The 16928-nt window shown below is 37.5% G+C and overlaps 1 protein-coding gene across 1 annotated transcript in view; it reads left to right on the top strand.

Annotated features, from left to right (window-relative positions):
* LOC149845344 (uncharacterized) overlaps window positions 1-16928 on the top strand; it is a 198976-nt gene that overhangs the window by 48969 nt on the left and 133079 nt on the right. The window contains exons 5-7 of the mRNA XM_089995708.1: window positions 1221-1340; window positions 14806-14934; window positions 15011-15136. Coding sequence (XP_089851834.1) covers window positions 1221-1340; window positions 14806-14934; window positions 15011-15136 — 375 coding nt within the window. The remainder of the gene's footprint in view (window positions 1-1220; window positions 1341-14805; window positions 14935-15010; window positions 15137-16928) is intronic.

The raw sequence follows: 16928 nt of genomic DNA, 5'->3' as shown, positions 1-16928 counted from the left end.
TGGATTTTGAGACGTTACACTCTGACTCATCAAACTAGGTTCTTTCTTTTTGTTCATGTTCCAGGCTGGCTTATTTGATAAAAGCCAATCCACACTTAAATACATGACATTTAATTGGCTAAGCAGCAAATCAATGTGTTTAACAGTTGTTTTTCTAGTGCTAGATTGCATATGACTGCAATAAATTTCTAGACCTAGGTTATTGTGGTCACTTATCTACTCTTATCTTGGGATTTGCTGTAAATTTCTACTGTTATTTGCAGTTAAGATATTAAGTCATCCAATTTTCGCTAGCCAATCAAGTTTTTGAAGTTCATCTTCTTCTGATATCTTGATAATGCTTGCTTGTAAGCTCTTTTTTTTTTTTGATATTTATATGAAGAACCCACCCCAGGATCAGAGACCTAGCCGCATTGGCTTTGCCTGCCATACTTACGGTCACTCTCCTGGCAGCAGAAAACTCCGTGGGCTTACCCCTTTTCTCCCAGGGAGTCTCCACGCTTTGGCTTGCGCAAGGGGTGATGCCTTGCTTGTAAGCTCATGCTTGTTTCTGCTGGCAACTGAATTTGATACTTTACCTTCCACAAACAGATGATTGATCGTATGTTTTAACCCTATATCATTGAGAAGGATTCTTAATATTTGAGACTTTGAGGTTGTTATTTTGTTTGGCACTTATATTTTTCCTTTTCGAGTTTCTGTGGGTATTGATATGTCTAGTGGTTGAATTGCGGTTTATAAAGGTAATTTTAGTTTAAAAGATTGTCTTGATTGTACATAGTGATCTATTGTTTGATGAGAAAGAATCTTTTCCCTATTTGATTGTTCTATTGGATTATTGGCAATCCCAATTACTTGCTTCTACAAGCTCCAGATATCTTACTTGACAAAAAGTTCTCTTCAACTTATTATGATATGGTTTTGTATTATTGAACTTTGTCTTTGTTGATTTCATTGATGCAGCAAGGATAACTTTTCTTTGTAACAGTCCTAATTTTCTTTGTTGATTAGTGGCCTGATCTTTAACTGCCTACTGCTTCTCCTGGTCTTGCATTAATGCTGCCTTTCATTGATGTGACCTTCTATTCTTAGCTTCATTCATTAAAGTTTGTATTCCGATACTTAAAAAATATGATTCAGAGAAGATAAAATTGATGCACAGGTTTGGTATAAAATAATTTTGACATTCCAATTCACATTTAGCTTTTCCATTTGTAAAGGTGAGGGGCCAAATCAGGCTACTAAATGAAGGCTGCTTGAGTTTTGGATTAGCTGATTATCCATTCTCTGAGTTTGAGCTGGTTGCTGAAGAGCTGCTACTGAGTGACTCCTCTATAAAGGCATGAAATTTTGAAATTCTGTTTCTCCTCCACATGTAATATTATGATAAATGGTGATACCTGAGTATTAAAATATTTTGTTCTTTTCTAACATGCATTATGCTGCTTTTTTCTTTTTGGCACATCTTGTAGCTTGTCACAGTCATGTTTTTTAAGGTGTAAATCCTCGTGAACATAAGTTGGAGTTTTCCAAATATCTTTGTTAATGGTAATAGATGGTTAGCCATGTTTTATGCATTATTTGACATCTTTGCTTTTCCTTGTGGGAGTGTATGGAACTTCAAAGTATGATTTTGTTGATGCAAGAGTTCCCATATATTAGAAATTTAGAACAAGTGGTTGCATTTATATTATTATTTTATGTCATTTTTGTACCTTATTTAGTTTATTGTATTCATTTGTAATATCAGTGGTATTTATGTCATTTTGACTGCTTTATACTTGTCAGCGGAAGATATGGAATATTACCGCATGTAACAGTTATAAGGAAAGAAAAAATTTAATTAACCCATGTTGGGAATCATGCTCTTTTAGCCCTATCATCTTCTCTTTATGCGTTTTGACTGAAAAACAAGATGATATCAGAGCAAGGATCAAAGTTCAGATCTATTATTGGTATGTTTAGAGAGATCTGTCCTCCTTTCTTCCTTCCAAGATTCCAAAAATCTTGCTCCTCATGTCCTTTTCATGAATGTTAAATCCTTTTCTTATCACATAAACCCTATTCTTTTCTTCATTTGCTTTCTTGTTGGGTTTCTGTAATGTAATTCATTGTTGATTCCTAGTCATATTTTTTTCTTTTTCGATCTGCTAAAATATTTCAGGTCTGAAAAATCTCTCATTTTCTCTCGTGGTGTGTGTGTGTATCAACAAATACACATTGGTTTCATTTTAATATCATGGGGAAACATTGGGTCATTCATTTTGGATATGAGAATCTTAGGTATAGTCATGTTCTTGCTATTCTTGTCTACAAAAAGAAAAGAGCAGGACATGCCTGGTGCTGACTCTGATATTTATTCGGTTATAATTGAAAGTACAAATTCTTACTTGTAAGTGGAAAATAGCTCCATTCATAGGAGTCAAAGTCTCTTGGGGTATCTGGATGGATCTGTCTCAATCCCACTAGAATACATATTGTGTGAATTAAAGGATGACAAAGGAGATGTTCTATCATCCACACTTTAGAAGTCCTGAATATGTTTGTTAACTTTGTTGTTTAATGAAAAGGACCAAACACTTGCTTATATCACATCACACATTCTCAGGAAATTCTATGTATTTAAAGAGAGTTCTGGAGTCTTATGATGGAAACGATGACAATCATGGAGTACCGGAATAAGATGAAGAGTATCATGGATCTACTAGGTATGATGGGATTCGGGATCTTAGACAAATATCAGATACAACAGACACTTAACGGTTTGGAGCTAGAATATCATTTTCTTTCAAGTACCCTTCAAACTGTGCTTCTTAAGAATTGAGGCCCAAGTTGCTGCAGTATGATTAGTCTTGCAGCGAATGTGAACAGGGCCAAAGGTGATGCCCATGATGTTCTTGTGACTGGGACTACACGTGAACAAGGTCATGCGAATTATGCTTGGTCTGCCCCTTCCTAATATGCCACTTCTGGGAATCATTTTTGGGTGCAATATTGCACCTTGCCACATGTAGGAAATTGGATCATGTGAAGACTAATTGTTGGTAAGGATGACCTATACACTAAGTCACATAGACTCGGCTAAAAGGTCGATGCACCCGCGTCGACACGCCCCAACATGGGTGCGGACACGGACACGGGGTGGACACGATCAACTAAGTGTCGGACTCGGTCAACGCACCGTGGCCGAGTCCGTCCACATTTTAGACTCGATCAACTTTGATCGAGTCTATTTTTGTCCAACAACAACAACAACTACGCCTTCATCCCAAAACAATTGGGGTCGGCGATATGAACCAAAAAAGAGAATCATTTTGGGTCTTCCACATGAATCCTTCTCCTCCAATCATTTCTATCCAATGCCATGTCCTCGGTGAGGTTCAAAGCATTCATATCCTTTCCTATCATCTCCATCCATGTCTTCCTAGGCCTACCCCGACCTCTTTTAATTAATATATTTTCCCATTTCTCCATCCTTCTAATTGGAGTATCATTAGGCCTTCGCCGAATATGTCCAAACCACCGTAAACGATTCTCTCTCATCTTATTTTCAATGGGTGCAACACCTACCTTCTTACGTATCTCCTCCTTCTGAATCTTATCTTTTATTGTATTTCCACACATCCATCTAAGCATCCGCATCTCAGCTACACTCATTTTTTGAATATGATGTGTCTTGGCAGCCCAACATTCCGTACCATATAGTAAAGCGGGTCTAATAGTCGTCCTATAAAACTTTCCCTTCAACCGCAATGGCATTCTACGATCGCACAACACTCCAGTTGCACTTTTCCATTTCATCCATCCAACCTTTATCCTATGATTTACATCTCCTTCAATTTCTCCATACTTTTGAATGATAGATCAAAAATATTTGAAACAATCATCCACCAGTATTTCTTGCTCACCAAGCTTCACTACATTCCCATCACTATTTCGTTGCTTACTAAACCGACATTCCATATATTTTGTCTTACTCTTACTCAATTTAAAACCTCTTGCTTCCAATGTCTGTCTCCATAATTCTAACTTAGCATTAACCCCAACTCTAGACTTATCAATTAAAACAATATCATCAGTAAACAACATACACCACGACACATTTTCTTGAATTGATCTCGTAAGCTCATCCATCACTATAGCAAATAGGAAAGGGCTTAAAGCAGATCCTTGATACCCAACCGTTATAGGAAAATTGGTTGTCACCCCTCCACAAGTGCGGACATTGGTTACTACTCCTTTGTACCAACGTTTAAAAACTCGCCGAGTCAACTCGTTGACTCGGCTGACTCGGCTCGGCTTGGCCCTCCAGCGGGTCAACCCGGTAAGGCATACTCGGGTGGCCAAGACTCAGGCATGACTCAGCTCGACTCGACATGATTCGGCCGAGTCACGAGTCACGTAGAACTCGGGCGAGGTCTGTCGTTTTCAGATTTACAAAACTCGCTGGAGGACTCGCGCGACTTGGGACGAGTCATTGGTAAAAAATAATCGGACAACTTGGACGGTTTGTTTTAATGGCATTTTTGCAATATTAATTATTTTACCCATTAAATTGTTAACAAATGTGAAAACCCTTTAGGTTTTCACTGTTCATTGCGTTTAACCCTCGACTGAAGAGAGGAAAAGCCGAGAAGTTGTGGCTGCAGCTCCAGCCATCCGACGAGAAAAGCGACGCCGGAAAGGAGTTTCCGACGTGAGCAGTGACGTCAGCGTGAACAGTGACGCCGACGTGAACAGTGTGGGATTTTTCTTCGTTTTGTATTTGCATCGCGAACATTAACTCCGGCGTGAACAGTGATGCCAAGTCGCCGACGAAGGCACATCGACGGTGAATATAAGGCATTGTCGCAGCTCCGACGTGTCTTCTCCAGCAAAAATAGTCCATCGGCGACATTTTTCGATGCCACCAGGTATGTTTTTCAATTTTTCCCCTTTTGTGTTTCTTTCTGCCTCTGCGATAATTTCCGGCAAGATTTTTCGGCGAGTTTTGTAAAGGATTCAAGGTGGTCCTTCGTCTGCTGCGACATCGCCTGTGAGGCGTACGCCTCACAGGTGAGGCATACGCCTCAGTACTTGAAGCGTACGCCTCACAGGCGAGGTATACGCCTCAGTACTTGAAGTGTACGCCTCACAGGGTAACGACAGTTGGTTGATAACCCGAGAAAAACTTGAGGTGTCAACAAAGAGCAAATAATTTTGGACGCATTTCAAGGCCATCCTGTTCTGCTCTACTATCTCCCCCCCCTCAATCCATGAGCATGAAAACGAGGCAAAAACGCGTGGCTGAGTAATAGGCGTACCAAGTTACTTGGTGGTCCTTAAAGATTAAACAAATGAAGTTCTGAAGGCAAAGGAAAAAGATAAACTCAGGAACATGCGTGTTTTGATGCAACTAAACAATTAAAATTTGACTCACGAACTAATGGTGTGGTGCCTTGATCAAGCGTGCCTAATAATTAAAGAGCATCACCCATCTAAATCAAAGTTAGATGTTTGAGTGACAGTGCAACCATGTTGCTGCAGCACCAAGTTTCCATCCAATCAAACTGTTAAATTTTGACACTGGACCTAATGGTGTTCATTTTTACATCACGTTCTTGCTTTCTCCACACCAAATTCTGATGACTTCAGGAGCTGAATTGTTGTCCCTGCACACTGAAATACACATTGAAAACTAGGCACAGACACACAAATACTGCAAGTCAAATTCCTCAGCCTTTAATAAATATATGACAAGTTCACTGGATTTTTGCATTGAGAACTTCCACATGGTTACATAAATTGTACATCACCAGGGGTACTTTTTTCCATTTTGAATAGCAGCCTGTCAAATATATAAATATCGTTGTGAACATTTCTATTATCTATGTTTATATAAGAGATGCAGTTCTATTTTTTCTGCTTGTGTGTATGTCAATGTTGTAGACCTCTTCTTTTTCTGTGGACACTTTTCTTTGAAGGCTTTTGTTTATTTTTTTCACCATCATATTCTGGAGAAATTCAATGTGGCTATTTGGTAGTTTGTAAATAAATCAATAGCATTGCATATTTCTTGTTCTTATCCTTGATAGATGCAGCCAAGATTGGGTTTGCTTTATTCTCACTGTTGAAGATGTAGGCTGCTGAAGTTGTGAAATAATATGCCATCATTTCTTTCGCTATTTTAACCAAACAAATTTGACAAAAAAAATTAGCATGGATCCATTATTTATTTTTTTGGCAACGAAGCATGCACTAATGGTTTTTTTTGTTGTTGATAACTTGATCGTGCTAGTGTTAATAGTAAAAAAAAAATGATAACTTGCTTATGCTGATGAGCATATACAGTGTTCAGCTATGTCACAGGGATTCGGCTAGCAGGGTGCCGCACCCGCGTCGACGCGACTCGACGCGGTCAACCCGACCCTGGGTGCGTTGATCGCACCCAGGGTCATTTTTGTCCATTTTTTTTGGATTTTTTTTTTAAAAAAAATTTTGCCCTATGAAATGGGCTGCGGAATTAAAAAAAATGTTTTTGCCCTTGCAGGAAGGGGGGTCCGGGACCCGCGCCGGGGGGAGCCCCCGGACCCCCCTTCCTGCAAGGGCAAAAACAATGAATCAGGCTCCACAACTCATCACTTTCATCTTTGGGGTGAACGTGCTAACATGCATAAATGTCATGGACCTTAACAACTACCATACATATACAATATATATATATATATATATATATATATATATATATATATATATATATATATATATATATATATATATATATATATATATATATATATATATATATACATTTTTGCCCCTGCCGCACCCCCGCGCCCGGGTTTTTTGGAAGTGCCGAATCCCCGCACCCGCACCCGCACCCGCACCCGCACCCGCACCCCCACCCATGTGACATAGGTGTTCAGTTTGTGTGCATTATGTAGTGTACCATGTATAGTTTTAGTTTTATACTTGTATGACACTATGTTTTTAACTTTCCTTGGTGGGTTTGTGCATAATCTACTAACTGTACGTATGTTTTTAACTTTTCAAATTTAAAAGTTTTAGATTTATCAAATCATTAAAGAAATGTCAGAAGAAGGATCTTCAAGGACTCCAATAGCATTCACTAAAGGAAAGGACCCTGTGTGGGATTTTGGTTTACCACTTGATAAGAAAAAGAAGAGGGTACAATGTACTTGGTGTACAAAACAAACAAGTGGTGGCATTAATAGACTTAAGTATCATCTTGCTGGTATTAAAGGAGAGGTGAAACCATGTGACAAAGTCGAAGAATCTGTAAGAAAAAAAATTTGTAAGAATTTGGAGTCATTTAAGGAACACAAATTATATAAGAGAAATATTGTAAATGAGATTGGTTCCTTTGTTGAAGTAAATGATAATGATATGGACTTGTCAGATGAAAGTTATGAGTCTTCTGAGAAAAGATATATAAAGGGAAAAAAATTAATGAATGATGCCCCAAAGCATAATCTTGATGCTTTTGTTCAAGTGAAGGCTGGGTCTCCATCAATGAAACAACTTGGAATAAAAGCAGCTTTGGATAAAAAAGCTAGGTTATGTTCAACTATTGCGAGATTTTTTTATCATTCAACCATTCCTTTCAACGCAACGAATTCTCCTTACTTTACAAAGATGATTGAAGTTTGTTCCTCAGTAGGAATGGGATTGAAGCCGCCTTCTTCATATGAGATTTCTGGAAGATTGTTACAAGAAGAAATTAAAAAAATTGATGATTATTTCAAAGAATACAAGGAGTCTTGGGCTGAAATGGGTTGTTCTATTATGGCTGATGGTTGGAAAGATGCAACACAAAGGACATTGATAAATTTTTTGGTTCATTGTCCAAGGGGCATTTACTTCTTGAAATCAGTTGATGCAACAAGTATCGTGAAAAATTGAGAAAATTTATTAAAATTATTTGATGAAGTGGTGGAAACAGTAGGTGCAGAGAATGTTGTTAAGGTATATTATTCTGTTCTTTTGTAATTTTCTATTAAACATTGATATTTATAATTTGTCTAGTATGTTAATAATGTTTTAAAATTAAAAAATGACAGATAATCACGGATAATGCAGCTAACTATCAAACAACTGGAAAGATGTTGGAGGATAGGAGGAAAACCATATTTTGGACTCCTTGTGCAGCTCATTGCATAGATCTCATGCTTGAAGATTTTTCTAAGATAAAAAGCATAGCTGGATGTGTGGAAAAAGGAAAAAGGATCACGAAGTTCATCTACAATCATACTTTTGTTTTGAACCTAATGAGGACTCAATTTTCTAATAAGAAAGAAATTCTAAGACCGATTACTACAAGATTTGCCACTAATTTTATCATGCTCCAATCTTTGCTAGAACATCGAAGTGGTCTTAGAAAAATGATGGCATCAGATGAATGGAACAATTTAAAATATTCATCATTTGCTGAGGGAAAAGAGATGGAGGATATTATATTGAATAGTAATTTTTGGAGAGTCGTAGAATCAACTGTTAAAACTATAGAACCTCTGGTCAAAGTTTTGATAATGGTCGATGGAGAAGAAAATCCTATAATGGGTTATCTTTATGAAGCTATGGATAGAGCCAAAGAGGCTATAAAAGAAATTCATGACAATGACGAAAAAAAATATAAACCTTATTGAAAAATAATTGACAATCATTGGGAAAATCAACTTCATCACCCTCTTCATGCAGCAACATACTATCTCAATCCCAAATACCACTATAGTCCACAATTTTCTAAGGTATGTATTTGTTTATATCTTTTTATTAATTGTTTTAAATTTTGAATATAAACTTTCTTTTATCAATTACCAATTTAATGTATTTGACTATTTGCACTATTTCATGTAATTCACAAAGCATCCTGAAGTAAGGCGTGGTTTAATTCAATGTATTTAGAAGTTGGAGCCAAATATTTTAGCTAGAGTAAGAGCATGCAAGCAACTTGAGTTATTTGAAGACGCAAGTGCAGATTTTGGTACTTCTATAGCTGTTATGACTAGAGATGAGCATAAGCCAAGTGATTTATCTTTAACATTATTGTTGTGTTGTGCAAAAAAATATTTCTTTAATCAACTTTTCATTTTTTGTGTGTTTTGGCTTTATGCAACAATGTGGTGGAAAATGCATGGAATATGTGCCCCCGATCTTCAAAAAATTGCTATTCGTATACTTAGTCAAACATGTTCTTCATCTGGATGTGAACGAATTTGTAGTACCTTTGATTAAATTCACACTAAGAGAAGAAATAGATTAGCTCAAAAGAAACTTAATGACTTAGTGTTTGTCCATTATAATTTACGTCTGAGAGAAAAGCAATTAAAGAGAACACGTCTTAACCCAATTTCTTTGGACAATATATATTTGCAAACACCAATGGATGAATGGGTCATGCAAGAAGGAGTTTTAGATGGAGATGAGGTAAAACCGTAAAAGTTTGTTTGATATTTTAACTTGATTAAAATTGTTTTAATTTAGTTTTTTGTCTTTCTTTATTGCATGTTAACTCAAATGTGTCATATTTTATTGAATGAAGGATTTCTTAAGAGACTTGGAGATGGAAGTTGAAAACATTGAAGAAGCTAATCTTATTGATGACGAAGGTGGTGATGGAGTTGAAGATGAAGATGCAAGGGAAAATGCAGCCACTAGTACTCCAATTCAGCTATTAATTTCTACTTCCAACTCAAGAATTGATTCAAATGAAGTTCCAAATAATAGCACTTCGCCTCTATTTGAGATTTGAGTCATTGACTCTTGACTTGAGAATTGAGATATCATATTTTGTAAAAGTGGATGAATTTTGGATGTTTGAAATTTGATTTTGTCATTGTGTTATGATCATTAACTTTATATTTATGAACTTTGTAACTTTACTTTAGGGCTTATTTCTATTGAAATATTGAATTATTGTTTTGCTTGGTTGTTCGATTTCTTGCTATTAGATGAGTAATTATAAGTTAGATATAGTTTTACTTGATGTTATTTTACTTATTAATCAATTACACTAGTAATTAAGTCATTCTACAAACTTTTATATGTTTAAATGATAATTTATATATTGTTTTTCTTTTAAAATCAAAAGTTAACAAAACCCGGTCTGAGTCACCGAGTTGACCCGTCGAGTCACGAGTCAATAAAGAACGAGTCGAGTTCCGAGTCATGGGTTTTAAAACCATGCTTTGTACATATCTTTAATTATACTAATGTACTTGAGAGAAACATCTTTCTTCATCATTGTCCACCAGAGAACGTCCCTAGGTACTCTATCATATGCCTTCTCCAAATCAATAAAAACCATATGCAAATCTTTGTTCCTCTCTCTATTTCTCTCAATAAGTTGTCTAAGAAGATGTATAACTTCCATAGTTGATCTTCCAGGCATAAAACCAAATTGATTCTCCGATATCATGACAACCTTCCTCAACCTAGACTCAATCACCCACTCCCAAAGTTTCATAGTATGACTCATGAGTTTTATACCACGATAGTTTGTGCAATCTCGTATATCACCCTTATTCTTATATAGAAGCACCAAAGTACTCTTCCTCCACTCATTAGGCATCTTATTTGTCTGCCAAATCTTGTTAAAAAGATTTGTCAACCATTCTAAACCTTTCTCTCCCAAGCGTTTTCAAGCCTCGATAGGTATACCATCTGGGCCAACTGCCCTTCTTGATTTCATTTTCTTCAAAGCCTCTGCAATTTCTTTCTTTTGAATCTTGCGCATTAAGTCACGATTCATCTCATGAAAAGGAATGAAGAAGTCTCTAAGATCTTGAGCATGACTTTCATTAAATAGCTTATCAAAATAATCTTTCCATCTTTCCTTAATCTCTTCATCTTTGACTAAAACCCTTTGCGTTTCATCTTTGATACATCTAACCATACCCAGATCCCTCGATTTCCTATCTCTCATCCTTGAAAGCCTATAAATATTCTTCTCGCCCTCTTTGGTATCCAACTTGTCATAAACCTCCTTATATACCTTATCACTCGCGTTTCAAACTACTTTTTTAGCTTCCTTCTTTGCTATCATATACTTCTCCAAATTCTCATTATCACGACTCTTACTTAGATTTTTATAACACTCTCTTTTAACTCTAATGGCTAATTTGATATCCTCGTTTCACCATGATGTATCCTTACCTAGCGGTGCATCGCCTTTAGACTCACCCAATACCTCCTTAGCCACCTTTCTCATGCCATTCGCTATCTTATTCCACATTGATTCTGAATCTTCCTCGAGACACCAATCAACTTCCTTAACTACCTGCTCTACAAACATTTCTTGTTTAGCTCCTTATGTAAGTGCAAGTCAGCAAAAATGCGAGCCCGAGCACAATACAGTGTGACTGCAAGACACAAGCAATCCTTATTGTGCGAAACTGTGCATTGAGCGCAAAAATGTGTAAGCAATGCATGAAGTATGAAACCATACCTCGGTTAAATAAATGTATAAGCAGGTAAATGCATAAAGCAAATAGCCTCTACACTAAAGCACGCCGACAAAGTAAATGATAGAAAGCAATAGATACAAACGCAGTAGCCTGTGCACTAAAGCGCGGCGACGAAGTAAGTAACATAAAGCAGTAGCATGTGCACTAAAGTGCGGCGGTGAAGTAGATGACATAAAGTAGTAAATGCAAAAGCAGTAGCCTGTGCACTAAAGCTTGGCAACGAAGTAAATGACATAAAACAGTAAATGCAAAATGCAGTAGCCTGTGCACTAAAGCGAGACAACGAAGTAAATGACATAAAAGAAACGACAAGGATCGCAAAACTGCGTCCTTGAGTTAAAATGCACATATATATATATATACATACATATGTATGTATATATATTTATTTCTGTTTAAATGTTAAATGCTTAATTTAGTGCATTCATTGTCCTTTGCTCAACTTTTCCCTACCTTGGAGAGTCGCAGCGCTGCGTACGTCTCCGAGTGCATGTGACGTATGTCTCGGCCCACAGGGCACGAGCGGGATTTGTCGTGCGAGCTACGAAAGAGTAAATCATGAATATACGAACAAAGCTCGAAAGATAAACAATACAGGGGAGGCAGGTGGGCTCGACAGTTAGACCGAGCCCAGACCTACCTGCAGAGGCGGGAGGTGGGATCGGCTATTAGGCCGAGCCCACACCCAGGGCCCTAATAACGAACAAGGAGGCAGGCAAGGGGCTCGACCCCTCCACTGCGACAAGAAAGGATCGGGGGCAGGGGCTTTGCCTCTGCTTGTCGAAAATGCTCAGGTGGCAGGGGCAAGGCCCTTGCCGGAAAAACGAGGCAGGGGCCAAAGGCCTTGTCAAAAGTCTTATCACAGGCAGCAGGGGGTGTTGCCCCCGCCGACCTGCCGGGAAAGGGGAGGCAGGGGCTAAAAGCCCCTGCTGACCGACTATACGTAGGTGGCAAGGGGGCGTCGCCCCTGCCGAAAAAAGACAGGTAGGGGCTTTAGCCCCTGCCGACCGACAAAAACTCAGGCGGCAGGGGCATCGCTCTTGTCGGCCTGCCGAAGAACGACAGGCAAGGGCTTTTGCCCTTGCTGGTCGATCAAGACTCAGGCGGTAGGGGCATGCCCCTGCTGGCCTGCCGAAAAAACGAGGAAGAAGAAGAAAAACATGGGGGGAGGGGGTTACCTGAAAAGGGGCTGACAAGAGGGAGGGTTCAAACGAAGGAGGGGGCAGTCGCGTGTCACCGACACACACAAGGAGAGATAAGGGGGGTGGAGTGGGGTCGGCGGTGTTGCCGGACGGGGGTTCGTCGGAGGTCTGCCGATCGGAAGGATGGCAGCGGGAGAGAGGGTGAGGTGAGAGGGGAGCATACAAAGAGTTGCGGGAGAGGGGGGAAGGGTTTCGAATGAGAAACCCTTTCTCTCTTCGTGTTTTAAATAAGCACGAGGGAGGGGGGATTATCGGGTTTGGATCCAGATCCGACCCGGGTTCATTTTTTTTTTAAAGGGTTTTACACTTAAGTTGACTTTTCAAAGTCCAAATCTATTTGGACTTCTAATCTATTCTCAAACCTTCTTAGTTCTTCACAAGTGTTTAAGAACCCTACTAAGAGTCCTAAACAAATACAAAAATAAATTTTCGGAATTAAATTTAATTAATTAATTAATTATTAAATATTAAATAATAAATAATTATCCAGAAGCTTCCAAAAGTTATTATATCAATCTGGGAGACTTTTTAACACTAATTAATTTCAATTTAAAGGTATCTAATGAATTTAAAGTTGGAATTTTGTTGGGCATGGATTTGGATTTGGATCCTGATCCAAGATTCAAATCCATCTTCAAAAATCCAAATGGGTCTCGGGCTAGATCAATTCCAGATTAATATAGGACTTGGTTCAGATCCATATTAATTTGGATCAAATCTATTGGATCCAGTCCGATCCAAATCCAGACTTGCATTGTCGATGCTGTCTGTTTTTGAAAAAAACACAAATTTTTGGGCCAACCATAACCTGAATTTAGAAAAATAAAATACCGTTATGCTCAGAATTTCGAGACGCATCCAACAATATATAACTCGAATTTCACTTCTGAAATTCGTTCGAAAATAACATGAATTTTGCTTGAATTTAAAGGTTAAAAATAAAACTTTTTCTTACATTTCGATTGGCTCGTTTCGACCTTGTCGATGAGACCTGGGCCAAACCTAGACTAAAAAAACGTCAGCCTATATCAAGGTTTTATCGATTTTTTTTCTATACTTAGCCAAATTTTCAAAAAATCTCAAAATGACTTAGTGTGAAAATATGTGATATTACACCTTCCACAATCAACTTCAAAAGGGTTGAAATATTTTATAATAATTTGAAAAGCATATCTTGAATTACTTTTATAAACTCAAATTGAATTGTGAAACTTGCTTTTCGAATGCAGTATCTTTCAAATGTAGTACTGGTAAGCAATTTCTTATTTCATTAAAGTTCTAGAAAATATTCTAGTAAGTTCACATGTAGCAATCCATAATCTTCTAGAGAATATCAAGAGATAGATAAACCCCCCTTGGAGAGGTCACTAACTCCAATGGATCCCATTGACAATATCGAAGGATCAGTGAAATCCCAAGATTAAGTCCAATTGGGCTGGGCAAGTTCTTACATAAATCTGGTGGGCTACTCCAAGTTCGATGGTGTGATAATCCTTGATGAGGTTGTTTGAGGGTCAATATACCATCTGGCTGGTGGTCTACTTGCATTTTATTCTCTAAGGATTTTACAAACAGAATCTTAGGTATATTATATAAATTCTTTTTAGCAAGTTAGAATAAATTGAAATAAACAATTTGAAGATTAGAATTGTTTGAAAAACTAAGCTGATGAAAAGGAAATATAGCATTATGTTGGATAATTTCTTACTGATTTTTTTTTGGGAAAAATGACATGTAATATGCAAGTCCTTTATAAAATAGTCATTTCCATATGTTTATAGGATGTATAGTGACGTGTTTGAAATATTGGAGACACTTATAATGGTGCATTTTGTTCTTCTTACAATAATTTGTGGGAAGTTGTGGTTTTACATATCGGGTAGACCGTTTTGGTAGTGATGTTCATGTTCTATCCCAACTGTTGCCTTTTCTATCTTTGGCTAATGTGTTGTTTCTGTTGGTCAAACCAAGATCAAACTAGGAATAAAAGAGAACTATTATATTGACAATTAATTGAATCACTTATGTTGTCTCATGAACCCAACTTTTCCCTTGGATTAGCGACAGTACAGCTGCTTATTCATGACCAATAGCTTAACAGAATTTATATTTATTAACGTTTTCTTTTGTGCATGCAGGTGTATGGAGCATTTCGTGTGTCTATAAAGATGTTGCTTATGTGGAACTCACAAATACAAATAGATGGTGGTGGAGATGCTACTATTGCTGTTTCTGTGCTCGAAATTAGGAATCTAATTGTCCTTAAGGTATGGCAGATTTGAGTTTTCGTGGTACATAGGGTCTGGTGATTAGCACTTCATATCATTTAACTTTTATTGACAGGAAAACTCTGTGATCAGTTCCAATGCAAACTTAGGAGTATATGGTCAAGGCCGTCTGAAATTGTCTGGTCATGGTGATGCAATCAAAAGCCAACAGCTTTTCTTGTATCTTTTCTACAACATAGATGTAAGTGTTTCACACAAGGTGGATTTTCTAATTAAAACATTCAAAACCATAACCCTCTTTCTATATGGTCTTGTAGTAATTCCTCTTCTGCAGATCCAAGTTATTCTCATTGAGTATCAGAAAAGTTATATGATTTATTGGACGGAGCTTGTACTATTCAAAATATCTACAAAACCTCACCTACAAATCTTTATAACTTCCTCTTGCTCCATGTTTTTGAACTGATATCCACCTACCACATTTACAAGTCGCTTGGGAAACTCTGGGGTATCTAAACTTTTTATTCATGGATCAAATTTTCAAAATCTGAAACTAAAGTGTTCCATTACATATTTAAGGATGAGAGTTAATATTCTCTTTTAACATGTAAAGTTTTGTTTCATTATTTCTTTCAAGTTTATGCTGGACATCAAAATGACGTTTGTTTACACCTTAAATTTGGGTACTATAACAAATATCAACCATCTGTCTACTGAAAACAGCATTTTCAAGTGTTAAGATGTATTTTTCAGAAGATATGAAATTGTTCAAAAAAATGTAATTGATGAGCGCCTTCTTTTTTTAATAAAAGACAAAAATCACCTTTTTCTTTACTTCTCTCTATCAAATCTTCAAGAAGAAGAAGATGAATGAGAGACATAACAATGGAGAAAGGCAAAAAGGGCAAAAAAACTTCATTACCACAAGCGTGAAAAGGTTACAATAAGGGCTTGACCCCCCTCACTCTAACTACTAAAATGAAGTTGGACCAGAGTTGCCACTTGAGGAAGCGGGAGTGGGAAGCGATTCTGAAAGCGGAAGCGAGGCACTTCTAAAATTTTAGGAAGCGGGAAGCGCGGGATGACTTAGAAGCAAAACGAGAATAATCTCGGAAGCGAGAAGAAACACAAACCGGAAGCGAATCAGGATTCAAAGGGGAGACGAAGAAGGAAGCAACCTAGGATTCAATTGGGAAGCGAATAAGAATTGAAAGGAAAACGAAAATGTAATTATATTTTTTCTAATTTACCAAAATATAAGATTTATGTTATTATTGACAAAATAAAATATGAGTATCTAAAAACTGAATCATATATGCAAAGTGCAACCATTTAACAAGTACATCTATTACAACAACAACAACAACTACGCCTTCATCCCAAAACAATTGGGGTCAGCGATATGAACCAAAAAAGAAAATCATTTTGGGTCTTCCACATGAATCCTTTTCCTCCAATCATTTCTATCCAATGCCATGTCCTCGGTGAGGTTCAAAGCATTATATCCTTTCCTATCATCTCCATCCAAGTCTTCCTAGGCCTACCCCGACCTCTTTTAACTAATATATTTTCCCATTTCTCCAACCTTCTAACTGGAGCATCATTAGGCCTTCGCCGAATATGTCCAAACCACCGTAAACGATTCTCTCGCATCTTATTTTCAATGGGTGCAACACCTACCTTCTTACGTATCTCCTCCTTCTGAATCTTATCTTTTATTGTATTTCCACACATCCATCTAAGCATCCGCATCTCAGCTACACTCATTTTTTGAATATGATGTGTCTTGGCAGCCCAACATTCTGTACCATATAGTAAAGCGGGTCTAATAGTCGTCCTATAAAACTTTCCCTTCAACCGCAATGGCCTTCTACGATCGCACAGCACTCCAGCTGCACTTTTCCATTTCATCCACCCAACCTTTATCCTATGATTTACATCTCCATCAATTTCTCCATACTTTTGAATGATGGATCCCAAATATTTGAAATAATCATTCACCGGTATTTCTTGCTCACCAAGCTTCACTACAC

Source organism: Nuphar pumila, chromosome 2 (assembly GCF_984573655.1).
Source record: "Nuphar pumila chromosome 2, dmNupPumi1.hap1.1, whole genome shotgun sequence".
Taxonomy (NCBI): Eukaryota; Viridiplantae; Streptophyta; class Magnoliopsida; order Nymphaeales; family Nymphaeaceae; genus Nuphar; species Nuphar pumila.
This window is presented reverse-complemented; position numbering and strand designations above follow the sequence as displayed.